This window comes from Salminus brasiliensis, chromosome 19 (assembly GCF_030463535.1).
Source record: "Salminus brasiliensis chromosome 19, fSalBra1.hap2, whole genome shotgun sequence".
Classification (NCBI taxonomy): domain Eukaryota; kingdom Metazoa; phylum Chordata; class Actinopteri; order Characiformes; family Bryconidae; genus Salminus; species Salminus brasiliensis.
Window position 1 is genome coordinate 167,357 of NC_132896.1, and position 27,609 is coordinate 194,965.

Here is a 27,609-nt window from a genome sequence, read left to right on the forward strand (position 1 = left end):
CAGTCTCACCGTGACAACACCGTGACTGCATTCTCTGCTGAGGAGCGGAGGTCAGCGTGCAGGAATCAAGAGCAGGATTTTACACTACAGCCCCACTTGAACAGTCATCCTGGACTCACCCAGGAGCGCCCTCTAGTGTCTGAACAAATCAGAACACCAGAACTTCTAAGGTAAGGTGTGTGTGTGGGGGCTCTAACCTGCAGTGTGTTCTGTGCGTTCTGCAATCTGCCAGTAAACACACTGAGCTGAGTTCGGTACAGCAGTGTCTCCAGCAGCTGGAAGGATCGCTCCTCTGCTCTGTCGCCCTCTGAGGTTTCCAGCAGGAACTGCAGCATGCTGTTACACACCGCATCCTTCCCCTCAAAAGTGCTCTCAACACTAAGGTACTGGAAACACACACACACACACATACACACACACACACACTTCTCTTGTCAGCTGTACACCGCAGCGATAACAAAAGCAGGCTGTAAACACTTCAGACTTGAAATCAGGTTCTGGAATTGAAATGTTCTACTGCTGATGTTCTCCTGCCCACCCCCCTCTGCCCCCCTGAGAGAGTATTCAGAGAGAGTGAGAATATTTCATAAGGACAGGAGGAGGTGCCTCACGGGAGCACATGCAGAACAACCTGCTGTAAACCAGGAGAACTTTCAGGGGAAGATGGGAAGAGTGAGGAAGACTCAAATGAAAGCACATTCATCTTTAGACTGTAAAGTTTACATAATCTTCTCTCACTCAAGGGCAAACGAGCTAAAACATTAGCTGTGGAGTGAAGTGCACTAAAACTTTATATTTTTTATTTTGGTTCATTTTTATTTATAAAGATGCTTCAAGTCCGTGTTCAATAAAAATAAAGTGTGGATCTGTGTTCCTCTGAGCCAACTGGAGAACTAGCAGACGAGTGTGTTCAGAGTTCTACTCACAGTCCACCACACTTGGTAGTGCGGCGCGTGTTCCACAGCCATCTCACACATCTCCTGAACCTCGTCCCGTCCGCCGCGCCGAGAGAACAGAGACAGGTAGTGACACCACACCTCCGTGTCCTCGCGGTTATCCTCCAGCGCGCGTGACAGCGTGTTCAGCGCAGCATCCAGACACTCACTCACACTGCTGCACGGAGTGAAGTGCCACACACACACACACACACACACACACACACACACACTTTAGCTTACACTGGAGCTGCGATGCTAAAGTAGCAAAGCAGTGACTGCTGCACTTTACTGGAACGGAGCATTTGAGGTAAAACGGAACCCTTAAGGAGAGTCTTACGTGTCTTTCTGGTTGAGGTACTTGTAGGCCAGTTTGATCCACAGCTGGACGTCCCGGGGGCTCTCCAGCACGCTGTACTCCAGGTTAGAGATGTCGTCCGTTTCACTGTCGAAATACCGCTTGTCGTCCTGGGTCACACACACATCCGACACCAACCAGCACTCTGGGAAACGCCCGTCTGCCAAAGCAAACCGTGATGATGAACCACAGAGTGATAGGCCCGACTGGATTTACTGATCTTATCTAGAACATCCTCAAACTGTGTGTTTTCCCAGGTGCGTGCCGGAGGAGGTCTCAGCTGATTAAGCTCATCTTTAAAAGCTGGTTCTGATCTGTTTGGATGGAGCATCATGGTGAACACCTCGGCTCTCTTCAGAAGCTCAGAGCAGTTCAACATCCAGCACTTTACCAAACAGCTCGACTTTAATCACAATCAGTGGTTCTGACCTTCAGAACATTTTGATCCAGAAACAGGAGTCAGTGATATGCATGAGCTTATTAACGATTCATTAATATATTATGATTAGCCGTTACTGAAGCTGTTTTTTTACAGGTTCTCAAACAGTACTGCCCGGGTCAGGTCTAATGCAAGAGGGTGTGTGTGTGTGTGTGTGTGTGTGTGTGTGTGTGTGTGTGTGTATTACTCTGGGGTGGAGCAGGGACGGTCACAGCGTTCTCCTCCTCGCTCTCTCCCGGTTCAGGCTGAACTCTCTGTGGCTCCGGCCTCCACTTCCGCTTCTCCTTATAGGTGGTGTAGGGCGGCACTGCACGCGCACACACACACACACACACACACACACACACACACACACACACACACACACACACACACACACACACACAGAGAGAGAGAGAGAGAGAGAGAGAGTGGCCTCTACACTTCACAATGTATTCGGAACACTACGATTCATGACAACACACCCAAAAGTACTTCTTACACACACACACACACACACACACACACACACACACACACACACACACACACACTCTCAGGCCGTCACTCACCGTGTCGCAAACTCTCGTTAACCTTGCTAACAAGGAGAACGGCCTTCTGGTCTGTCCCCATCCGGTCTTTATTAGCACCAAACAGCTTCTTAATGTATTTTTCTGTCAGAAACAGAAGAGGACTGGATCAGACCTGTCAGTCCGGAACACATGCTGGAGCAAACAGGAAACAGGGCAGTTAAAGCATCACCTGTAGCTCGGCTGATTTCATTGGTGGAGCTGTCTTCAGAACAGCCAATCAGAGGCAAGCTGTAGGACAGAATATCCTGGAATAACTGATTTCCATTTAATGTGCAGTTCCTCATGTGTTGCCTGAGAGAGAGAGAGACGGAGAGAGAGACAGAGAGAAAGACAGAGTGAGAGAGAGAGAGACAGAGAGAGGGACAGAGAGAGAGACAGAGGGAGAGAGAGAGACAGAGGGAGAGAGAGAGAGAGAGAGAGAGAGAGAGACAGAGAGAGAGAGAGAGAGAGAGAGAGAGACGGAGAGAGAGACAGAGAGAAAGACAGAGTGAGAGAGAGAGACAGAGGGAGAGAGAGAGACAGAGAGAGAGAGAGAGAGACAGAGACAGACAGAGAGGGACAGAGAGAGAGAGAGAGACAGAGAGAGAGAGAGAGAGAGAGAGACAGAGAGAGACAGAGAGAGACAGAGAGAGAGACAGAGAGAGAGACAGAGAGAGACAGAGAGAGAGAGAGACAGAGAGAGAGACAGAGAGAGAGACAGAGAGAGAGAGACACACACAGTGAGGAGGGTTACGGGTGCAGACAGTAGTCAGTACGGGATCTAGACGTACCACTGGCAGTCATCATCGTTGCAGGTGCCAGTCAGGTCGAAGCGGCAGAAGCTCTTTCTGGGTTCGAGGACGTTGCTGTAGGTGAGGGAGCTGAGAGAGCGCTTCTCCTTAGTGCGGAAATACGGGCTGAACCTGCAGCGAAACCACAGCCAGCGTTACTCCTCACCTCTACACACTGCTCCCTCCTCACCCTCTCAGTTACTGTCCATCAGTCAGTCTATCAGCTTATTCATCCCATCTGCCCACGTGGTACTGAAAACACTCCCAACATACATCCCTACAGGACACACACTGGATTCTGATCCTCAGTGACTACTCTGTTTCTCAGGTGTGTTCACAGGTGTGTTCCTCCTCACCTGTACGACCTGAACACTAACAGTGGGCTGCGATACGGGCCAAAAGGAACTGGCTTCAGATCCCCTCGAGCCTGCTGAGCTGCCAACGGGTCAAAATCCACCTGGATCACCTGCTCAACACACACACACACTCTCTCTGAACAATCACTGACTATAGTTGAAATTTTGGGTGAAACACCCGAGGTGCTGGACTGTGCCAGCTGCACTATTTAAGGTGGAACAGAAAATGTGAGAGACTAGTTCCAACAAAAAGCTAGTTTCAATGAGAAGCGGATTCTGGGCATCTACCTTCTCGTTTGCCTGGATGTCCCTCAGAGTGCCCCCTATTAAGCGCAGCTCATGCTGCAGCAGCTCTGGCAGGGTTTTGGACTGCTGGTAGCGCAGCCGCAGGTCCTCCACGTTCAGCCCCAGCAGCAGCTCTGGAGGAGGAGATCCCGCGCCATTTGGGGCGTGTTTGGCTGGTGTTGCGGGGGTGCTTGTTGCAGTAGGGGTCTCGGGGTGACTCAGTTTGGGCTTGGTGAAGGAGCCAGACTCCCTGAAAGAACGGCGGCGGGTGTGGGTTGCACCAGCGGGCTGTAGTTCTTCCTCCTCAGGGTCTGGGTCTCCGCTGGCTAGCGTTAGCTTGTCCTGCGTTAAGTCGTGCAGGCTGGGCTGGGGGAGGCGGTAGGGGCTGCCGGGGGGCTGCGCCTGCCGCAGAGCCTGAGCCTCCTTCAACTTTTGGATTTTCAGAGCGTACTCGCTCTCCAGCTGCTGGAGACGCTTCTTCTGGGCGATCAACTCGAGGTAGTGAGTGTCAGAACCGTCCATGCGCCGCCGTTTGCTGGGCTGAGACAGACAGCACAGAACAGGATTAGAACATCAGCAGTAGGACAGGAAAAGTCTCAAAGAGCGGGGAGGTGGGGTTGGGGTGTGACTCACCGAGTGCTGGGAGGTGGGGTTGCGTTTGTAGCTGCCCCGCGCTGCACCCGCCTGGGCTAACAGCACCTCCCTCTCCAGCCGCAGAGCCTGGTGCTGCTTTATCGCCACTCGGTGCTGCACGCGGTGAACCTGTACCAAAACACACACACACACACACACACACAAACACACACACACGTTTAAGACCATAGCATTTCTATTAGTATCCATTACAGAGCTCATTTCCGACACCCCTCATAGTGACTCTACCTCCAACACTTAGATATGGAAATGAGCTCTGTTCTGATTGGGTACAGTACTTTACATCACTGCAACATGAATGGGCGGAGCTGAAACATTTGTTCCTGTTTGTTCACCTGTTCCTGCAGTTTTTTCAGCAGCAGCCGGTTGGCGCTCACGACCCTCTCAGATGCCATCAGCTGCTCCTTCAGTCGGGCCACTTTGGCCTCCGCTGCTTTCAGAGACTCCTTCTTCCTGACTTCCTGCTGACGGAGGTGCTCTAGCAGAGCCTGGTCCTTCTCCAGCTGAGCGCTACACACAAACAGTGAAGCAAGAGCTCCATGAGATCAAGGATAACCACACGACAACGGACAATCAGGGCAGAACAGTCAGAACTTGAACTGTGGACCGATTACGTTCCACCACAGGGTTCCACCACAGTGACAGTACCCAAAAGGGAATAGATTAGAACCCTTTTCCCAGAGGGTGTGTGTGTGTATGTGGTATAACAGCAGGAGTGTGTGTGCTGACCGGTGTTTGTTGAGTCGATCCTCAGCCTCACTGAGCTGAAGTCCAGCTGTGTCCACATCAGAGCTTACAGGAACAGCCATGGCAGGATCCGACCTCAATAACCGCTGCTTCTCACGACTACACACACACACACACACACACACACACACACACACAGTTAGGGTTTAAGGAACAGGTCAACCAACATGCTAACGATGAACAAAAGCCTATTAGCATCATTCTAACTGGAAATGCGACCGTGTTGATGGGAAACTGCGTGTGATGCGTGCGAGTGTGTTCCACTGCTTTTACAGTCCTATCCCACACTGAACACTCCAGAACTGCAGAGCCTCACCTCGCGAGCTCCTCTCTCAGGAGGCGATACTCCATCTTTTTAGACTCGGGCAGAGCCTCCGGAGTCCGGAGGGGGTTGTTCTCCTTCTCCGAAGCCGGAACAGCTCGGGGTTTGGCCGCCTGGATCAACAGACACAAACCAAACAGTCCACCATCTCAAACCACAGGAATATTACTGAGCTACTGATCTCCGTTTACTACTTAGTTTATTACCCAAAGTTAGTTTTCTGCTAAATTAGTTAACAAGCTGAATCAGATGTGCTGCGGAAGGGACGGCACACGGCCAAAGAGCAAATTAGACCCTCCTCTCACCTCCACCGTCCTCCGCGCCTCTTTGATCATAGACTCCAGTCCCCCGAACACATTCTGAGCGGAGCTGGACGCCTCACCCTCCGAGTCACTGTCATCAGAGCCGTTCAAACGCACCACTACCGCCTTGTGACGGGGCAGCTGAAGGAGGACACACCCACCAAAACATCCCAATCAAACAGATGCAGTAGTTTTACACTGGGGCTAAGAGGCTAACGTAGCTAAGAAGTAATGGAAGCTTATTTACATCAATTATTGCTGTGCTAACTGCATGGCTAGCATCTTATTTGAATTTTCCATTCCACCTTAAATGGTGCTGCAGTCACATTCTGGCTCCTGAACTGCTGCACCCATTAATGTGGAAGGAAAGCACCAATACATATGAACGAGTCGTTAAGTGATCTCTTTAACGAGCATCACAGCTGTAAGTGAGGGCTGATCGGTTTAAGGTTCAGATTGGCAGTCCTGTACGCACCACCAGGGGGGGTCGGGGAGTTTGGTGTCCACGGCTGAACTTGCTGGGGCGTGCCTGGGAGCCACTGGTGATCCCGATGGAGGAAGTAGAGCTTCGTGCTGTGGGCAGAGCCGTAGGTCTGGCAGCTGGAGAGGGGGGGCCGCTGTTACTGGAGGCATCCTGAAGAGAAACAATCAAGAAGCACCAAGTCAAAAGGGGTGTGTGTGTATGTATGTGTGTGTGTATGTGTGTGTGTGTATGTGTGTGTATATACGTACCTCCGCTCTAACTGCGCGTTTGTTGACAAGGGATTTTAGAAGCTCCTCTCTCAACATCATCTCCTCCTCCTCTTCCTCATCAGCAAATGGAGGTTTGGGGGGGCGCTCTGGCTCATCTGGCGGGGGCATAGGTGGAGGAGGAGGGGGCGGGACTAAGTGAACGGTCAGGGGATCCAGACAATACTGAGAGACATCCTGGAGAGAGAGAAATGTTTGTCACTGTGTCTTTAGGACTGGAAGACATGTATATGCAAATTATATGTAAAGTGCTCTGTTCTGATTGGCTGACTGCCAAAAGAAATCTGAAATGTCACTTGGATCCTGCATGAGGTGTAAGGTAAAGCGTACCTGTGTGACAGGTGAGTCTGAGGGGAATGGCATCACTGGAGCCTGGAAGGTTGGTCCGAACGCTCCAAACGGGTCGCGTACTGGAGAAGCAGCTGCCAAGATTTTGCAACATGTTAAAGCAAATGACATCCACAGCTCTACGCTAATGAGGTGGACGACAGTAACGACGGATGGGCGGGGCTAAAACTGCTGAAGGGGCTGTATATTTAAGGTTGTCAGTGGCCACAGCGCTCTGACTGATGCAGATGTAACGCGGTCCTTATTTACCTGGAGAATTTGTTTCGCTGTCTGTATCCATAGCAACCTCATCATAGTTATCATACTGGTACAGGTTTCCTGAGGTGTCCACTCCCTGCTTCATCAGTGGCTTCCTGTGGTCAGCATCTGCAGACTGAAACACAGCGTTACACACAGATTAGTCAACTAACACAACCACAAGGAGGCGCTGTGGGCAGCTGCAGACTGGACAGGGTTGGCAGGTGACCGATTCTGGCCTAAAAGTGTGTGTGTGTGTGTGTTACCTTGCTACGAGAGCGGTGCTGTTTGCCCCCCACTAGCTTCATAAATCGGTTGTACTGCTCATCCTGATTGGACAGGTCTCTGATTCGCCGGATCTCGTCCTCCCTCTTTCTCCTCTCCTCCTCTTCCTCATACTTCTGCCTCTGCTCCTCCTGCTGCCGCTGCAGCTTCCACGTCCGCAACTGCTGCTTCCTCCAAGCTTGCTTCGCTGCAGGACCTGTGCGCGCACACACACACACACACACTCTCTGAATTGTCCAGCTTTAGTCCAGTGTTCGTTAGCATCATTAGCAGCACACCTCCAGTGCCAAACACGTCTCTGCTGGACTGAATGTGGAGTAACCATCGCTGTAATGAGGGCAGGGGTTACCTGGGCTGATGGTCTTTTTAGCGTTGTGTCCTTTGGGTGCAAGTTTGCCCCTCTCCATGCCCACTCTGCCTGCAGGTTTCCCCTTCTCCTGCCCTCTGAACCCCATTCCAATCCGACCCCTCCCGGCAGAGGTGGACCTGGTGGTGACTCTGGGCCGTTCGGTGGCGGGGCTGGTCCGGTCCATCATAGTTTTGGTCCGGTTCAGTTTCTCTTTGCTCTCCTTCATCACCTGCTGCTCCTTCTGCTGCCAGCGGCGACTGGCGGACTGCAGAGCCAACAGACGCAGCTGCAGCTCCGACAGCTCGTCATCCTCATCCTTTCCCTTCACCTGAACACACACACACACACACACACACACACACACACACACACACACACACACACAGTTTAGTGCAGCACAGTGTGTGTGTGGGTTGGGGGGGGGGTCTGCTTTGAACTATGCAGGCTGGGTTTTGTGCGTAGTTGAGTTCAGAAACGAGTCACGACACATTTTATAAGAAGAACAGCGTGGAGTTCGTACAGCAGGACAGAGCGCTCGCAGAGCGATGTCCGGGCGCTGGCATTTGCACACTGGCACGGAGTGTGTTTCTGGCCTGAGGGTGGTTTCAGGGTGGTTTGTGAGCATCAAGACATTTTGGGGTAGCTTGCTGGTGTTTCAGGGTGGTTTGTGGGTGTAGGTACCTTGGATGGAGCTCCATCTAAATCTTTACTCATTAGCGAGATGTTCAAGTCTGACTCTGACCCTTCCTCATCCTCATCAGCATCTACAAACACACACAGAATATGAACACAGGGATATGAAGCAGGGAGTGTAGTGTGTGAACACTGAGCATCACTAATTACGTTCATCAATACAGGAGCCAAACACATCACACACTCTTACTCATCAGCCTACCTGAACAGGTGTAGCGGTCTTGTGTGTGTGTGTGTGTGTGTGTGTGTGAGAGTGTGTGTGTGTGTGTGTGAGTGTTTTATGGTCGGAACGACAACTATTTAGACAGTTAAATAGTATGCTGATTATTAACGCAAATATATTAAACATACTGTTTGTGTATAGTGTATACAGAGAGTGTGTAATGTGTGTGTGTACATACACACAGTATGTGAAGAGTATATATAGCGTGTTGAGTATATATGTATGTAGTGTGTGTGCATAGAGTATGTAGAGTATGTAGAGAGTGCGTGTGTATAGAGTATGTAGAGTGCGTGTGTGCGTGTGCATAGAGTATGTAGAGAGTGCGTGTGCATAGAGTATGTAGAGAGTGTGTGCGTGTGCATAGAGTATGTAGAGAGTGCGTGTGTATAGAGTATGTAGAGAGTGCGTGTGTGCGTGTGTATAGAGTATGTAGAGAGTGCGTGTGCATAGAGTATGTAGAGAGTGTGTGCGTGTGCATAGAGTATGTAGAGAGTGCGTGTGTATAGAGTATGTAGAGAGTGCGTGTGTATAGAGTATGTAGAGAGTGCGTGTGTATAGAGTATGTAGAGAGTGCGTGTGTATAGAGTATGTAGAGTGCGTGTGTGTGCGTGTGTATAGAGTATGTAGAGAGTGCATGTGTATAGAGTATGTAGAGTGTGTGCGTGTGCATAGAGTATGTAGAGAGTGCGTGTGTATAGAGTATGTAGAGAGTGCGTGTGTATAGAGTATGTAGAGTGCGTGTGTGTGCGTGTGTATAGAGTATGTAGAGAGTGCATGTGTATAGAGTATGTAGAGTGTGTGCGTGTGCATAGAGTATGTAGAGAGTGCGTGTGTATAGAGTATGTAGAGAGTGCGTGTGTATAGAGTATGTAGAGAGTGCGTGTGTATAGAGTATGTAGAGTGCGTGTGTGTGCGTGTGTATAGAGTATGTAGAGAGTGCATGTGTATAGAGTATGTAGAGTGTGTGCGTGTGCATAGAGTATGTAGAGAGTGCGTGTGTATAGAGTATGTAGAGAGTGCGTGTGTGCATAGAGTATGTAGAGAGTGCGTGTGTATAGAGTATGTAGAGAGTGCGTGTGTATAGAGTATGTAGAGTGCGTGTGTGTGCGTGTGTATAGAGTATGTAGAGAGTGCGTGTGTATAGAGTATGTAGAGAGTGCGTGTGTGCATAGAGTATGTAGAGAGTGCGTGTGTATAGAGTATGTAGAGTGCGTGTGTGCGTGTGTATAGAGTATGTAGAGAGTGCGTGTGCATAGAGTATGTAGAGAGTGTGTGCGTGTGCATAGAGTATGTAGAGAGTGCGTGTGTATAGAGTATGTAGAGAGTGCGTGTGTATAGAGTATGTAGAGAGTGCGTGTGTATAGAGTATGTAGAGTGCGTGTGTGTGCGTGTGTATAGAGTATGTAGAGAGTGCATGTGTATAGAGTATGTAGAGTGTGTGCGTGTGCATAGAGTATGTAGAGAGTGCGTGTGTATAGAGTATGTAGAGAGTGCGTGTGTGCATAGAGTATGTAGAGAGTGCGTGTGTATAGAGTATGTAGAGAGTGCGTGTGTATAGAGTATGTAGAGTGCGTGTGTGTGCGTGTGTATAGAGTATGTAGAGAGTGCGTGTGTATAGAGTATGTAGAGAGTGCGTGTGTGCATAGAGTATGTAGAGAGTGCGTGTGTATAGAGTATGTAGAGAGTGCGTGTGTATAGAGTATGTAGAGAGTGCGTGTGTATAGAGTATGTAGAGAGTGCGTGTGCATAGAGTATGTAGAGAGTGCGTGTGTATAGAGTATGTAGAGAGTGCGTGTGTATAGAGTATGTAGAGAGTGCGTGTGTATAGAGTATGTAGAGAGTGCGTGTGTGCATAGAGTATGTAGAGAGTGCGTGTGTATAGAGTATGTAGAGAGTGCGTGTGTATAGAGTATGTAGAGAGTGCGTGTGTGCATAGAGTATGTAGAGAGTGCGTGTGTATAGAGTATGTAGAGTGCGTGTGTGCGTGTGCATAGAGTATGTAGAGAGTGCGTGTGTATAGAGTATGTAGAGAGTGCGTGTGTATAAAGTATGTAGAGTGCGTGTGTGTGCGTGTGTATAGAGTATGTAGAGTGTGTGCGTGCGCGTGTGTATAGAGTATGTAGAGAGTGCGTGTGTATAGCGTATGTAGAGTGCGTGTGTATAAAGTATGTAGAGTGCGTGTGTGTGCGTGTGTATAGAGTATGTAGAGTGCGTGTGTATAGAGTATGTAGAGTGCGTGTGTGTGCGTGTGTATAGAGTATGTAGAGTGTGTGCGTGCGCGTGTGTATAGAGTATGTAGAGAGTGCGTGTGTATAGCGTATGTAGAGAGTGCGTGTGTATAAAGTATGTAGAGTGCGTGTGTGTGCGTGTGTATAGAGTATGTAGAGAGTGCGTGTGTATAGAGTATGTAGAGAGTGCGTGTGTATAGAGTCTGTAGAGAGTGCGTGTGTGTATAGAGTCTGTAGAGATTGCGTGTGTGTGTATAGAGTCTGTAGAGAGTGCGTGTGTATAGAGTATGTAGAGTGCGTGTGTATAAAGTATGTAGAGTGCGTGTGTACAGAGTATGTAGAGAGTGCGTGCGTGTGTATATAGAGTATGTAGAGAGTGTGTGTGTGTATAGAGTCTGTAGAGAGTGCGTGTGTATAAAGTATGTAGAGTGCATGTGTATAGAGTATGTAGAGAGTGCGTGTGTATAGAGTATGTAGAGAGTGCGTGTGTATAGAGTATGTAGAGAGTGCGTGTGTATAGAGTATGTAGAGAGTGCGTGTGTATAGAGTATGTAGAGAGTGCGTGTGTACAGAGTATGTAGAGAGTGCGTGTGTACAGAGTATGTAGAGAGTGCGTGCGTGTGTATATAGAGTATGTAGAGAGTGTGTGTGTGTATAGAGTCTGTAGAGAGTGCGTGTGTATAGAGTATGTAGAGAGTGCGTGCATAGAGTATGTAGAGAGTGCGTGTGTATAGAGTATGTAGAGAGTGCGTGTGTATAGAGTATGTAGAGAGTGCGTGTGCATAGAGTATGTAGAGTGCGTGTGCGTGTGCATAGAGTATGTAGAGAGTGCGTGTGTATAGAGTATGTAGAGAGTGCGTGTGTATAGAGTATGTAGAGAGTGCGTGTGTATAGAGTATGTAGAGAGTGCGTGTGTATAGAGTATGTAGAGTGCGTGTGTGCGTGTGCATAGAGTATGTAGAGAGTGCGTGTGTATAGAGTATGTAGAGAGTGCGTGTGTATAGAGTATGTAGAGTGCGTGTGTGCGTGTGCATAGAGTATGTAGAGAGTGCGTGTGCATAGAGTATGTAGAGAGTGCGTGTGTATAAAGTATGTAGAGAGTGCGTGTGTATAGAGTATGTAGAGAGTGCGTGTGCATAGAGTATGTAGAGAGTGCGTGTGTATAAAGTATGTAGAGTGCGTGTGTGTATAGAGTATGTAGAGAGTGCGTGCTTGTGTATATAGAGTATGTAGAGAGTGCGTGTGTATAAAGTATGTAGAGTGCGTGTGTGTGCGTGTGTACAGAGTATGTAGAGAGTGCGTGCGTGTGTATATAGAGTATGTAGAGAGTGTGTGTGTGTGTATAGAGTCTGTAGAGAGTGCGTGTGTATAAAGTATGTAGAGTGCATGTGTATAGAGTATGTAGAGAGTGCGTGCGTGCGCGTGTGTATAGAGTATGTAGAGATTGCGTGTGTGTGTATAGAGTCTGTAGAGATTGCGTGTGTATAGAGTCTGTAGAGAGTGCGTGTGTATAAAGTATGTAGAGTGCGTGTGTGTATAGAGTATGTAGAGAGTGCGTGCTTGTGTATATAGAGTATGTAGAGAGTGCGTGTGTATAAAGTATGTAGAGTGCGTGTGTGTGCGTGTGTACAGAGTATGTAGAGAGTGCGTGCGTGTGTATATAGAGTATGTAGAGAGTGTGTGTGTGTGTATAGAGTCTGTAGAGAGTGCGTGTGTATAAAGTATGTAGAGTGCATGTGTATAGAGTATGTAGAGAGTGCGTGCGTGCGCGTGTGTATAGAGTATGTAGAGATTGCGTGTGTGTGTATAGAGTCTGTAGAGATTGCGTGTGTGTATAGAGTCTGTAGAGAGTGCGTGTGTGTATAGAGTATGTAGAGATTGCGTGTGTGTGTATAGAGTCTGTAGAGAGTGCGTGTGTATAAAGTATGTAGAGTGCGTGTGTATAAAGTATGTAGAGTGCGTGTGTGTGCGTGTGTACAGAGTATGTAGAGAGTGCGTGCGTGTGTATATAGAGTATGTAGAGAGTGCGTGTGTATAGAGTATGTAGAGAGTGCGTGTGTATAGAGTATGTAGAGATTGCGTGTGTGTATAGAGTATGTAGAGAGTGCGTGCGTGTGTATATAGAGTATGTAGAGAGTGTGTGTGTGTGTATAGAGTATGTAGAGAGTGCGTGTGTATAAAGTATGTAGAGTGCGTGTGTGTGCGTGTGTATAGAGTATGTAGAGTGCGTGTGTGTGCGTGTGTATTGAGTATGTAGAGTGTGTGCGTGCGCGTGTGTATAGAGTATGTAGAGAGTGCGTGTGTATAGCGTATGTAGAGTGCGTGTGTATAAAGTATGTAGAGTGCGTGTGTGTGCGTGTGTATAGAGTATGTAGAGAGTGCGTGTGTATAGAGTATGTAGAGATTGCGTGTGTGTATAGAGTCTGTAGAGAGTGCGTGTGTGTATAGAGTATGTAGAGATTGCGTGTGTGTGTATAGAGTCTGTAGAGAGTGCGTGTGTATAAAGTATGTAGAGTGCGTGTGTATAGAGTATGTAGAGAGTGCGTGTGTATAAAGTATGTAGAGTGCGTGTGTATAAAGTATGTAGAGTGCGTGTGTATAAAGTATGTAGAGTGCGTGTGTGTGCGTGTGTACAGAGTATGTAGAGAGTGCGTGCGTGTGTATATAGAGTATGTAGAGATTGTGTGTGTGTGTGTATAGAGTCTGTAGAGAGTGCGTGTGTATAAAGTATGTAGAGTGCATGTGTATAGAGTATGTAGAGAGTGCGTGCGTGCGCGTGTGTATAGAGTATGTAGAGATTGCGTGTGTGTGTATAGAGTCTGTAGAGATTGCGTGTGTGTGTATAGAGTATGTAGAGATTGCGTGTGTGTGTATAGAGTATGTAGAGATTGCGTGTGTGTGTATAGAGTATGTAGAGATTGCGTGTGTGTATAGAGTATGTAGAGATTGCGTGTGTGTGTATAGAGTCTGTAGAGAGTGTGTGTGTATAGAGTATGTAGAGTGCGTGTGTATAAAGTATGTAGAGTGCGTGTGTATAAAGTATGTAGAGTGCGTGTGTGTGCGTGTGTACAGAGTATGTAGAGAGTGCGTGTGTACAGAGTATGTAGAGATTGCGTGTGTATAGAGTCTGTAGAGAGTGCGTGTGTATAAAGTATGTAGAGTGCATGTGCATAGAGTATGTAGAGAGTGCGTGTGCATAGAGTATGTAGAGTGCGTGTGTGTGTGCATAGAGTATGTAGAGAGTGCGTGTGTATAGAGTATGTAGAGAGTGCGTGTGTATAGAGTCTGTAGAGAGTGCGTGTGTATAGAGTATGTAGAGAGTGCGTGTGTATAGAGTATGTAGAGAGTACGTGTGTATAGAGTATGTAGAGAGTGCGTGTGTATAGAGTATGTAGAGAGTACGTGTGTATAGAGTATGTAGAGAGTGCGTGTGTGTGTATAGAGTATGTAGAGAGTGCGTGTGTGTGTATAGAGTATGTAGAGATTGCGTGTGTGTATAGAGTATGTAGAGATTGCGTGTGTGTGTATAGAGTCTGTAGAGAGTGTGTGTGTATAGAGTATGTAGAGTGCGTGTGTATAGAGTATGTAGAGTGCGTGTGTATAGAGTATGTAGAGTGCGTGTGTGTGCATGTGTACAGAGTATGTAGAGAGTGCGTGCGTGTGTATATAGAGTATGTAGAGATTGCGTGTGTGTGTATAGAGTCTGTAGAGTGCGTGTGTATAGAGTATGTAGAGTGCGTGTGTATAGAGTATGTAGAGTGCGTGTGTATAGAGTATGTAGAGTGCGTGTGTATAGAGTATGTAGAGTGCGTGTGTGTGCATGTGTACAGAGTATGTAGAGAGTGCGTGCGTGTGTATATAGAGTATGTAGAGAGTGCGTGTGCATAGAGTATGTAGAGAGTGCGTGTGCATAGAGTATGTAGAGAGTGCGTGTGTATAGAGTATGTAGAGAGTGCGTGCGTATAGAGTATGTAGAGAGTGCGTGCGTACAGAGTATGTAGAGAGTGCGTGCGTGTGTATATAGAGTATGTAGAGATTGTGTGTGCATAGAGTATGTAGAGAGTGCGTGTGCATAGAGTATGTAGAGAGTGCGTGTGTATAGAGTATGTAGAGAGTGCGTGCGTATAGAGTATGTAGAGAGTGCGTGTGTACAGAGTATGTAGAGAGTGCGTGCGTATAGAGTATGTAGAGAGTGCGTGCGTATAGAGTATGTAGAGAGTGCGTGCGTATAGAGTATGTAGAGAGTGCGTGTGTATAGAGTATGTAGAGAGTGCGTGTGTATAGAGTATGTAGAGAGTGCGTGCGTGTGTGTGTGTATACAGAATATGTAAAGTGTGTCTAGAGTGTGTGTGTATAGAGTATATGTGAGTGTGTATATATATATATATATATTTACACACACACAGTATGTAAAGTGTGTGTAGAGAGTATGTGTGTGTGTGTGTATACAGAATATGTAAAGTGTGTCTAGAGTATGTGTGTATAGAGTATGTGTGAGTGTGTATATATATATATATACACACACAGTATGTAAAGTGTGTGTAGAGTGTATGTGTGTGTGTGTGTATACAGAATATGTAAAGTGTGTCTAGAGTATGTGTGTATAGAGTATGTGTGAGTGTGTATATATATATATATACACACACAGTATGTAAAGTGTGTGTAGAGAGTATGTGTGTGTGTGTGTATACAGAATATGTAAAGTGTGTCTAGAGTATGTGTGTATAGAGTATGTGTGAGTGTGTATATATATATATATATATACACACACACACAGTATGTAAAGTGTGTGTAGAGAGTAAGCGTGATGATGTCACAGACTAATCAACTATTAAACAGGTTTGAGCAGAGCCCCCCAGTGTAGGGGGGGTATACTCTACCGTTGGGAGTGGTCAGCTGATTTGGACTCTTCTCCTCCTGTCTCTCGGGCTCTGTGATCTCGGACTCGGTGGTGGTTCTGGTGTTGCAGGCGTCCCGCTCAGCTGGCGTCAGCAGTTTCTGGCGGAGGGGGCGGATGTTGAACGCCTGGAAGACTTTTTTCTCCTCCTTCTCGGAACTCGGCACTTCCTCTGCCGGAACCTCGGGCTACAGCGGGCGAAAGGAAGACACGCAGCATTAGCACACCTGAGGACACATCGCCTTACACACCGTTCTCACACACCATCAGCACCTCTCCTGAGGTCTGTGACCGTGAGAACAGAAACCGAAGGCTTTAATGCTGAGGAGAGAGCAGGACTGCAGCTTTCCTCCCACTAGAGCGCCTCAGCTCTGAGGTCCGGTTCACACCTGGCATTAAAGTGAGATATGGGTGATCTGATCACAAAGGACGGCCTTAACGCAGAGCTGGTCACACCTGCCGTCTCCAGAGGTCACCCAAGACCAGGTTTCTCTGCCTACACTTATCTTCTCACACTGCCTTCTGGAGTTCTGAGAGCTCTGACCACAGCGCCTCTCTGGTTAAACTCGGCGCTGACCGCCCAGCCGCGTCACTGTCGAATCATCCACCCTACCTCAGGTGGAGCCTCTGTGCCTGCTGGCACCAGCGTGGGTGTGCCAGCTCTAGACCCCTCTTCCTCCTCCCTGCGCGGCAAGTCAGCGCTGGGCTTCAGGGCCTTCTTCTCCTCATTGCGGATGGACTCCAGCTCCAGCTGAATCTGCTTGTACTTCATCAGCAGGTCCTCGAAGCTCTCATCCACCCCGTTCTCCACTTTACTGACACCATACACCGGCTTCCTGATCTGCGGCCGACCGCCCTGCTTCTCTGTTCTCTGAGTTAAGGTGGCATCAAAAATCACACACACACACACACACACACACACACACACACACACACACACACACACACACACACAGCTCCAAAATATTAACTTCACAAACTCACTCAACTTCATTTCAGTACTGGTGTGTTTACACTGTAAGCCCCACCCCTACTTTACTCGGGTAGGCTGGTTAGTCCTGATTGACAGTGTAGACTGTAAGACTGTAAATGGGGGGGGTTCATACAGAAATCATAAAACTCTGTAGATTTGTCAGCGGCGATCATCAGTGAAATGAGGAAGACTCGCTGTGCTTCATCTCGGAGCTGAGAGAACTCCACCCAGGAGCTTGGGGTCATTCCCGTTTCTGTCTCACAGCTGGAATTCCCCTCGCTGCCTTTCCTCAGACTGACGAGGACTCAGCAGAGCTACACGCCTCAGCGCAGGACCGCCGTGACTAACCCCAGCACCACCTTCACTCCAGGAAACGCAGGGAATCACACACCAGACCACGGACAGAGCCGAAGCTACAGACAGACAAACAGCACAGCGCAGAGAACACTCACTGGACACTTTATTAGAAACTAGAAACTAATAGGAGGGTTTTGGGGGGTTTGTGTGAAACTGACCCACTCTGACCTCTCTACAGTGGAGGTGAAGGGAAGCAGGCGTCTGTCTACAACACAGATACAGCCCATAATTTATCTGCTATCCAAACCCACCAGTGCAGCTACTGAGTTTTATATGGAATGATGATGATGATGATGATGATGATGATGATGATGATGGTAAAATAGAGAATCCACACTGTGAATAGAGAATCTCAACTAATCCAGTTTTCTTTAGGGACTACTTTCTGTAGCCGCACTACACCCTGCAGCATGTATCCCTCCACCATTTTAATGATCTGGTTCTAAAAGCAGGTTCTAGAGCCGAGCTCTTCTCAGAACTCTGGTAGAACCGTGTCTCAGGCATCAGGCAGCGTCTTCATCACCATTAGGTGAAGAACTTTCTGTGAGGAGCTTTTATTAGAGCTTCAGACGTCTGCTTCCCTTCACCTCCACTGTAGAACCACAGCTCTGACTGGGGGAGCTTATCTAGAACCTCCACTGTAGAACAGCTCTGACTGGGGGAGCTTATCTAGAACCTTCACTGTAGAACTCCAGCTCAGACTGGGGGAGCTTATCTAGAACCTCCACTGTAGAACTCCAGCTCTAACTGGGGGAGCTTATCTAGAACCTCCACTGTAGAACTCCAGCTCTGACTGGGGGAGGTTATCTAGAACCTCCACTGTAGAACAGCTCTGACTGGGGGAGCTTATCTAGAACCTCCACTGTAGAACAGCTCTGACCGTCTCTCCAGTGTTTCCAATAAAGTGGACAATCGTGCTGCCTTTTCGATCCGAAATTCGGTCCGATCTGAAAATGAAATCCTGGATGTTAAATCTTAGCTGTCCTGGTCAGTATCTCAGTATCTCAGTGACTCAGTGACTCAGTATCTCAGTATTTCAGTATCTCAGTGACTCAGTGACTCAGTATCTCAGTATCTCAGTATCTCAGTGACTCAGTGACTCAGTATCTCAGTATCTCAGTATCTCAGTGACTCAGTGACTCAGTATCTCAGTATCTCAGTGACACAGTATCTCAGTGACACAGTATCTCAGTGACACAGTATCTCAGTGACTCAGTGACTCAGTATCTCAGTAACTCAGTATCTCAGTATCTCAGTAACTCAGTAACTCAGTATCTCAGTATCTCAGTGACTCAGTATCTCAGTGACTCAGTGACTCAGTAACTCAGTATCTCAGTAACTCAGTATCTCAGTATCTCAGTAACTCAGTATCTCAGTATCTCAGTATCTCAGTATCTCAGTATCTCAGTGACTCAGTATCTCAGTGACTCAGTATCTCAGTGACTCAGTATCTCAGTGACTCAGTGACTCAGTATCTCAGTGACTCAGTGACTCAGTGACACAGTATCTCAGTAACTCAGTATCTCAGTGACACAGTATCTCAGTGACACAGTATCTCAGTGACACAGTATCTCAGTGACTCAGTAACTCAGTAACTCAGTATCTCAGTAACTCAGTATCTCAGTAACTCAGTAACTCAGTATCTCAGTAACTCAGTATCTCAGTAACTCAGTATCTCAGTATCTCAGTATCTCAGTGACTCAGTATCTCAGTATTTCAGTATCTCAGTAACTCAGTATTTCAGTATCTCAGTGACTCAGTATCTCAGTGACTCAGTATCTCAGTATTTCAGTATCTCAGTAACTCAGTATTTCAGTATCTCAGTATCTCAGTATCTCAGTATCTCAGTGACTCAGTATCTCAGTATTTCAGTATCTCAGTATCTCAGTGACTCAGTATCTCAGTGACTCAGTATCTCAGTGACTCAGTATCTCAGTGACTCAGTGACTCAGTGACTCAGTATCTCAGTGACTCAGTGACTCAGTGACACAGTATCTCAGTAACTCAGTATCTCAGTGACACAGTATCTCAGTGACACAGTATCTCAGTGACACAGTATCTCAGTGACTCAGTAACTCAGTAACTCAGTATCTCAGTATCTCAGTATCTCAGTAACTCAGTAACTCAGTAACTCAGTATCTCAGTAACTCAGTATCTCAGTAACTCAGTATCTCAGTATCTCAGTAACTCAGTATCTCAGTATCTCAGTATCTCAGTGACTCAGTATCTCAGTATTTCAGTATCTCAGTAACTCAGTATTTCAGTATCTCAGGTAAACACACACAGGTGGGTCCGCGCGGGCAGGCGAGGCTGCTGTGTGAGAAGGATACTCCTGTTGGGAGAGTCTCTCCGGCAGTGCTGTGAAGCTTCTCCGGGGTTGTATCGGCCTGGATGTGGCCTGCCCGCCCCACGGTTCCCCCTGCCTCCTCCGCGGTACCGCAGCCGGCCAAGCGCTCCGTGACTACGCTCCCAGAAGCTGGATCTCGGGCTCGGTTCCCCGGCAGGCCCCGGAGCTCTGAGAGCCGCACGGAAGTGCGCCGAGCTCGGGCGGACCTGCGGCCTGCACACCACCTCCTGGGGCTCATCGTCGCAGATCTCCCCGTCCTCTAACTCGCCCTCCTCCCGCGGGGAGGAAGAGCCCGGCCCGGCCGCCATCCGGAGCCCGAAAACGTTGAGATTTCACAGAGTTTAACGCAAGGATTTAACGGGGATTCGAGGACGGTAGGGGAGCTCCTCCGGTCAGCAGCCGAAACACTGAGCCAGCACTAACTCGCTCCCTCTCGCGAGATTTCTGTCTCGACAGTCTCTTAGTGGAATTGTCCGTTCCACCTTAAATCCTGCTGCAGCTCCATTCTGGCGCCTGAGGCTAACTGCTGTAACTGCTGCAGCATTTAAGGTGGAACGGACCACTACAGTAAGAAGCTGGCGGCGTTAGCCTCATCTCGCCAAATCTTGTGGATTTATTATTATTATTATTATTATTACATAGTACAAATAACTTTACAATACTCCACATATTTCCTAAATAGAAAAATACTGTCATAGAAACAAGCTTTTTTAAACACAAAACGTTTATAGATATGTTTATTTTCTTTGTTTCATTTCACATTTCAGCAAAACACGGTTAGAAAGAAAGAAATAATGAGTAAAAAAAGCAAGACCCTACTTTAGTTTAATATGATAAAAACAATAATCTCATGATTTTATACATCCAATCTCGAATTAAAATCTACAAATGATTAAATATTACTGAAACAATAATGATCATTTCTATTTTAGTTATTAAATATTAATTATTGTTCGCATTGTTTTTTTTTTAAGTTAAATGTAATCTAAAAGTTTGAGTGAATGCTCCTCTTAATAATAAAGGGAAAATGTTTAGTTTTTTGTTTTGTCTTGTTTGTACTGAAAGCTGGTGTTTGTGTTGGTTTTAATGGGAACTTTTATTTTGTATGTTGGTGCTGAGCCGGCGCTGCACTCTGCTGGACACGAAGGGAAACGCAGAGAAGCGTCATTAGAGTTTATCCCAAAACAGAGCCGAGATTTCAGTCGGATTAGGAGGGTTTAATCGCTTTATATATGTGTTTTAATCGCGATTGTAGTTGGATATCTATTCATAACAGAAAAATGACGAGATAACACGCAGACTTTACTCAGGAGCTGAACTTCGTCATGGCGTCTGCAGGACACAGGTCCTTCTGCTTTAAGGTGGTCCTGCTGGGAGAAGGCCGAGTGGGGAAGACCTCCGTCATCCTGAGATACTGTGAGAACAAGTTCTACGATAAACACATTACAACCCTGCAGGTAGGTGCAGAGGAGAGAGGCAACTGTGATGAAATAAAATACTATTATAGATACAGCTTCATATCTGCTTTATTATAAACTATTATAAAGCTTCATATCTGCTTTATTATAAACTATTATACAGCTTCATATCTGCTCTATTATAAACTATTATACAGCTTCATATCTGCTTTATTATAAACTATTATACAGCTTCATATCTGCTCTATTATAAACTATTATACAGCTTCATATCTGCTTTATTATAAACTATTATACAGCTTCATATCTGTATTATAAACTATTATACAGCTTCATATCTGCTCTATTATAAACTATTATACAGCTTCATATCTGCTTTATTATAAACTATTATACAGCTTCATATCTGTATTATAAACTATTATACAGCTTCATATCTGTATTATAAACTGTTATACAGCTTCATATCTGTATTATAAACTATTATACAGCTTCATATCTGCTTTATTATAAACTATTATACAGCTTCATATCTGTATTATAAACTATTATACAGCTTCATATCTGTATTATAAACTATTATACAGCTTCATATCTGCTTTATTATAAACTATTATAAAGCTTCATATCTGTATTATAAACTATTATACAGCTTCATATCTGCTTTATTATAAACTATTATACAGCTTCATATCTGCTTTATTATAAACTATTATACAGCTTCATATCTGTATTATAAACTATTATACAGCTTCATATCTGCTTTATTATAAACTATTATAAAGCTTCATATCTGTATTATAAACTATTATACAGCTTCATATCTGCTTTATTATAAACTATTATACAGCTTCATATCTGCTTTATTATAAACTATTATACAGCTTCATATCTGCTCTATTATAAACTATTATACAGCTTCATATCTGCTCTATTATAAACTATTATACAGCTTCATATCTGTATTATAAACTATTATACAGCTTCATATCTGCTTTATTATAAACTATTATACAGCTTCATATCTGCTCTATTATAAACTATTATACAGCTTCATATCTGCTTTATTATAAACTATTATACAGCTTCATATCTGCTCTATTATAAACTATTATACAGCTTCATATCTGCATTATAAACTATTATACAGCTTCATATCTGCTCTATTATAAACTATTATACAGCTTCATATCTGTATTATAAACTATTATACAGCTTCATATCTGCATTATAAACTATTATACAGCTTCATATCTGCTCTATTATAAACTATTATACAGCTTCATATCTGCTCTATTATAAACTATTATACAGCTTCATATCTGTATTATAAACTATTATACAGCTTCATATCTGCTTTATTATAAACTATTATAAAGCTTCATATCTGCTTTATTATAAACTATTATACAGCTTCATATCTGTATTATAAACTATTATACAGCTTCATATCTGTATTATAAACTATTATACAGCTTCATATCTGCTCTATTATAAACTATTATACAGCTTCATATCTGTATTATAAACTATTATACAGCTTCATATCTGCTTTATTATAAACTATTATATAGCTTCATATCTGTACTATAAACTATTATACAGCTTCATATCTGTATTATAAACTATTATACAGCTTCATATCTGCTTTATTATAAACTATTATGTAGCTTCATATCTGTATTATAAACTATTATACAGCTTCATATCTGTATTATAAACTATTATAAAGCTTCATATCTGCTCTATTATAAACTATTATACAGCTATATATCTGTATTATAAACTATTATAAAGCTTAATATCTGCTTTATTATAAACTATTATACAGCTTCATATCTGTATTATAAACTATTATACAGCTTCATATCTGCTCTATTATAAACTATTTTACAGCTTCATATCTGTATTATAAACTATTATACAGCTTAATATCTGCTTTATTATAAACTATTATACAGCTTCATATCTGCTTTATTATAAACTATTATACCGCTTAATATCTGTATTATAAACTATTATACAGCTTCATATCTGCTTTATTATAAACTATTATACAGCTTCATATCTGCTTTATTATAAACTATTATACAGCTTTATATCTGCTCTATTATAAACTATTATACAGCTTCATATCTGCTTTATTATAAACTATTATACAGCTTCATATCTGTATTATAAACTATTATACAGCTTCATATCTGTATTATAAACTATTATACAGCTCCATATCTGCTTTATTATAAACTATTAAACAGCTTCATATCTGCTTTATTATAAACTATTATACAGCTTCATATCTGCTTTATTATAAACTATTATACAGCTTCATATCTGCTTTATTATAAACTATTATACAGCTTCATATCTGTATTATAAACTATTATACAGCTTCATATCTGCATTATAAACTATTATACAGCTTCATATCTGCATTATAAACTATTATACAGCTTCATATCTTCTTTATTATAAACTATTATACAGCTTCATATCTGTATTATAAACTATTATACAGCTTCATATCTGCTTTATTATAAACTATTATACAGCTTCATATCTGTATTATAAACTATTATACAGCTTCATATCTGTATTATAAACTATTATAAAGCTTCATATCTGCTCTATTATAAACTATTATACAGCTATATATCTGTATTATAAACTATTATAAAGCTTCATATCTGCTCTATTATAAACTATTATACAGCTTCATATCTGCTTTATTATAAACTATTATACAGCTTCATATCTGCTCTATTATAAACTATTATACAGCTTCATATCTGTATTATAAACTATTATACAGCTTCATAGCTGCTCTATTATAAACTCTTATACAGCTTCATATCTTCTTTATTATAAACTATTATACAGCTTCATATCCTCCTTATTATAAACTCTTATACAGCTTCATATCTTCTTTATTATAAACTATTATACAGCTTCATATCTGCTCATGTCTGATCTTATCATTACGCTTCTAGGGGATAATTGATTAGACTCCCTCTGCTGGATTCATTCTGCTGTGTTTGATGTTGTTGACGCTGTTTCATAGTGTGACACTACAAATGACACACCAGTAATCTATTGGATCAGAACCAGAGTGAAGTCCAGTCAGGACTGTTCCTGTTTTTATTTGGGTCGGGATGTGTTTGCAGTGTGAACTGACCTGTTGTTTTAATACAATCTCAGGCGTCGTTCTTCACCAAGAAGTTAAACATCGCTGGGAAACGAGTGAATCTCTCCATCTGGGTGAGTCCAAAATCCCACCCCCACCATCCCTCTGTATCTGATGATGATCACATAGTTAAACCAGAACCTGGTGATGCGCTGCAGGACACGGCTGGTCAGGAGAGGTTTCACGCTCTCGGCCCGATTTACTACCGGGAGTCCAACGGCGCCGTTCTGCTGTACGACATCACAGACGAAGACTCGTTTCAGAAGGTGACTGAACACTGAAGAAGTTTACTCATCTGAACTGCTTTGATCCGCTGTGAATTATTTGATGTCCACTGTGGATTATTAATGAACAGGTGTACTCTGTCTGCAGGTAAAACTGTGGGTGAAGGAGCTGAGGAGGATTCTGGGTAATGAAGTGTGCCTGTGTATAGTGGGTAGGTATTTTAACAGCAGTGTAGCCAATCAGAAGCCAGGACTCCCGTGCTGAAGCGGGTAGTGGTGCAGACTTTCACACTCAGCTGTAAATATGATGTTTCTACAGGCAATAAAGCGGATCTGGAGAAGGACAGGACTGTTTCAGCTGAAGAGGCTGAAAGGTATTTACACACTTCTGGAGAACCCTCGGTTCTAGACGTTGGTTTAGTTGTGGGTGTTGGTGTAGTTTTTGGAGAAGTTGTAGGTGTAGTTGTGGGTGTTGGTGTAGTTGTAGGTGTTGATGTTGGTTTAGATGTAGGTGTAGTTGCATGTGTTGGTGTAGCTGTAGGTGTTGGTGTAGTTGTAGGTGTAGGTGTAGTTGTAGGTGTAGGTGTAGGGGGTTGAGAGAATAGGTGGTGAAGGTCGTTAGTGTTTAGATGATCTGATGAAACAGTAGCAGTTTGGGAGCGTCTGATCTTACTGGGGAATCTTAAATTAACCTGAATCTGGACCTTATTTACATTTCAGGTTGACTTTGATGCTCTTTATCTTTATCCTCTGTGTGTGTGTGTGTGTGTGTGTGTGTGTGTGTGTGTGTGTGTGCGCATGCAGGTATGCAGAGGCAGTTGGGGCGCAGCACCATCAGACCTCCGCTAAAGTAAACACAGGAATAAACGAGCTCTTCTTCAGCCTCTGCAAACGTAATCCACCTTCATCAACCTATACACACACACACACACACACACACACACACATAAACACACACACACATATACACACATACACACACACACACACATACAAACACATATACACACATACAAACACATATACACACATACACACACACACACACACACACACACACACACACATACAAACACACACACACACATATACACACACACACACACATACACACACACATACACACACAAATACACACACACACACACACACACATTCACAGACAATAAGTCCAGTCCCAGGATTTCCACGTCAACATGTCAGCGGTCCTGTGCTGTGATTGGTCTGCAGGAATGATGGACACAGTGGTGGTGGAGGAACGCTCCAGAGCCGAAAACTCGCCGTACTCAGGCCACGCCCACCACAGTCTGCAGATAGTCGACACTGAACCAGAGGAAACCCCGGCAACCACAGGATCCTGCTGCTCCTCCACATGACTGCACTGAACCCCCTACCCCACCCCCCGCTACAGACATGCAGCACTAACACACTACCTGATGTGTGTGTGTGTGTGTGTGTTTAACATTAGCAATCTGAGTTCCTGACCGTTTACTGATGTTTGAATCCAGGGTTATCTACATCAGTCCAGTAGTGTCCTACATGTGTCCGAGTCTAAAAGTGTATGTCAGTCTAGGGGTTTCCACGTCAGTTCAGAGGCGTCCACACCAGTCTTGGATTGTCCACATCAATCTAAAAATGTCCACATCAGTCCAGGAATGTTTCATAAGTGTCCACGTCCATCTACAAAACGCACGCCTTAGTGTTTGTTGATGTAAACAGTCTGCGCTGCTCGACCTGACCGTCTAAAAAGTCTCTTGTCCAAATGAGTGTGTGTGTGTGTGTGTGTGTGTGTGTGTGTATGGTTTGTAAAATGAATGTTACAGAAAGGGAAGACCCCTGAAACCTCACCAGCAGTATCGGCGTCCCTGTACAGCTCCAGACTAGCACTTTAATGCTGGTGTATTCCTGCTGCTGTTTTGCTGATTAAGCAGCCGCAGATTCAGAGCCCATAAACCAGAACTCCGACAGACTCCGAGACGTCCATCAGCACCTTCCTGCAAGATGAACAGTTCTCAGAAGTTCTGATCAGAAGGTTCAGCAGGGAGGGAATCCGGACAGGGATTTCGTTCAATTCATTGATCAGATTGTAGGTTTGAGTCTGTGCAGTGTTTGTTCTGCCGCTCTGATGATCGGATCTGTGACTTTATAATCATAAACATACTTTATTGATCTGGATTTGCCACCATTGGCGACATCACGGTTATGATTACGATGTCTGTGTGTGTGTGTGTGTGTGTAGTAGGTGAGTGAAGGATCTGAGAGGTCTTTGCAGACTTTCTGTCTAAACTATTATGTTCTGTAAAAGTTAAAGAATTAATAACTTTATTAATTTTTACATAAATTTCAGGATTAACGAGGTGCAGTTATCCAGATTAGCCGGAGCTGAATCAGCACTTTACCTCCCTGTGGTTTAGTAGAAAGTGCCTCTTTATTAAAGTCAGGTGTGTTTAGAGCTGCTTATTTTAATAAACTACTGTGTGCTGTTGAACTCAGCCGTCTGCCTCTCCTCATTAAAACACACCTCACTTCAAACATACAGGCTTTCTGATCAGACAGATGGTTTCACCATAGGGTTCCTTGGACGGCTCGTGTGTACGGCTCTCTCAGTGCACGGCGGTTCTATAGGGCTGAGATCTGGGTCTGATTTTGGTTTTCGTGAGCCGTTCTGTTGTGAACTTGCTCCGTTGTTTTGGGTCATTGTCCTGTTGCGTCACCCAACTTCTACAGAGCTGCAGCTGAGCTACAGACACTCTGACGTTATCCTGTCAAATGTTTTGATACACCTGGGAATTCATCTTCCCTCAGTGATTGTAAGCTGGACAGGCCCTGATGCAGCAGAGCGGGCCCAAATCATGATGGTCCCTTCACTAGACTTTATGGTTCGGATGATGTTTCCATGGTGATGTGCAGTGCCTTTTTTATGCCGGAGGTGGCGCTGCGTGTTTTTTCCTAATAGTTCAATCTTGGTTTCATCCGTCCACAAAACTTTGAGTCAGGGCCGCTGTGTGTGTGCTCTTTATCTAACGGCAGGCCTGCAGCAGTGAGCAGCGGCTTTCTCCATGGTGTCCTGCCATTTGTCTCCATTTGTAGACTGTTTGCCTCACTCTAACCATTTCCAGCTTTATGGAAATCAACAGACTCCAGGTTTGATAACACCTGACTCCAATTAGCCTTTTTCAACTCAATACAAACATTTTCTTGCCACTGTAAATACACCAGTGACACCCAACCAACCACAGCAACCACTTGGAAACACCCTAGCAACCACCTGGGATACCATAGTACCTGCCAAAGAACCACTAAACCACACCCTATTGACCACTAATCTGGAAACCACCTAACAAAACCATTGTAAT

General features: G+C 44.7%; 2 protein-coding genes across 3 annotated transcripts in view; one reads left to right on the forward strand and one right to left on the reverse strand.

Moving 5' to 3' along the window:
- LOC140540893 (zinc finger C3H1 domain-containing protein) overlaps positions 1-19,852 on the reverse strand; it is a 28,110-nt gene extending 8,258 nt beyond the window's left edge. The window contains exons 1-24 of one of the 2 annotated variants that reach the window (XM_072663348.1): positions 19,411-19,852; positions 16,364-16,614; positions 15,734-15,938; positions 8,391-8,473; positions 7,710-8,037; positions 7,342-7,556; positions 7,088-7,211; positions 6,821-6,912; positions 6,473-6,667; positions 6,216-6,374; positions 5,744-5,881; positions 5,433-5,551; positions 5,099-5,215; positions 4,705-4,879; positions 4,349-4,477; positions 3,719-4,255; positions 3,431-3,540; positions 3,075-3,206; positions 2,474-2,595; positions 2,284-2,385; positions 1,920-2,039; positions 1,276-1,453; positions 927-1,110; positions 198-386 (exon numbers count right to left, since the gene is read on the reverse strand). In XM_072663348.1, the coding sequence (XP_072519449.1) occupies positions 198-386; positions 927-1,110; positions 1,276-1,453; positions 1,920-2,039; positions 2,284-2,385; positions 2,474-2,595; positions 3,075-3,206; positions 3,431-3,540; positions 3,719-4,255; positions 4,349-4,477; positions 4,705-4,879; positions 5,099-5,215; positions 5,433-5,551; positions 5,744-5,881; positions 6,216-6,374; positions 6,473-6,667; positions 6,821-6,912; positions 7,088-7,211; positions 7,342-7,556; positions 7,710-8,037; positions 8,391-8,473; positions 15,734-15,938; positions 16,364-16,614; positions 19,411-19,735 (4,329 nt within the window). In that variant the 5' untranslated portion in view covers positions 19,736-19,852. Of the gene's footprint in view, positions 1-197; positions 387-926; positions 1,114-1,275; positions 1,454-1,919; positions 2,040-2,283; positions 2,386-2,473; positions 2,596-3,074; positions 3,207-3,430; positions 3,541-3,718; positions 4,256-4,348; positions 4,478-4,704; positions 4,880-5,098; positions 5,216-5,432; positions 5,552-5,743; positions 5,882-6,215; positions 6,375-6,472; positions 6,668-6,820; positions 6,913-7,087; positions 7,212-7,341; positions 7,557-7,709; positions 8,038-8,390; positions 8,474-15,733; positions 15,939-16,363; positions 16,615-19,410 lie in introns of both variants that reach the window. The other variant, XM_072663347.1, reaches the window with a different exon arrangement.
- Positions 19,853-20,573: 721 nt separating this feature from the next.
- On the forward strand, positions 20,574-26,741 carry LOC140540929 (ras-related protein Rab-21-like). Its single transcript, XM_072663396.1, has 7 exons — positions 20,574-20,884; positions 24,044-24,103; positions 24,188-24,295; positions 24,402-24,465; positions 24,573-24,627; positions 25,058-25,146; positions 25,484-26,741. Exons 1-7 carry the CDS (start codon positions 20,753-20,755, stop codon positions 25,627-25,629), a joined length of 654 nt encoding a protein of 217 aa, XP_072519497.1. The 5' UTR covers positions 20,574-20,752; the 3' UTR covers positions 25,630-26,741.
- The last annotated feature ends 868 nt before the right edge of the window (positions 26,742-27,609 follow it).

Coding starts and splice junctions, on each gene's coding strand:
- LOC140540929 (XM_072663396.1), top strand. CDS start 20,753: ATGGCGTCTGCAGGACACAGGTCCTTCTGCTTTAAGGTGGTCCTGCTG. Junction 24,296..24,401: donor ACGAAGACTCGTTTCAGAAG/GTGACTGAACAC, acceptor CTCTGTCTGCAG/GTAAAACTGTGGGTGAAGGA. Junction 25,147..25,483: donor CTTCTTCAGCCTCTGCAAAC/GTAATCCACCTT, acceptor ATTGGTCTGCAG/GAATGATGGACACAGTGGTG.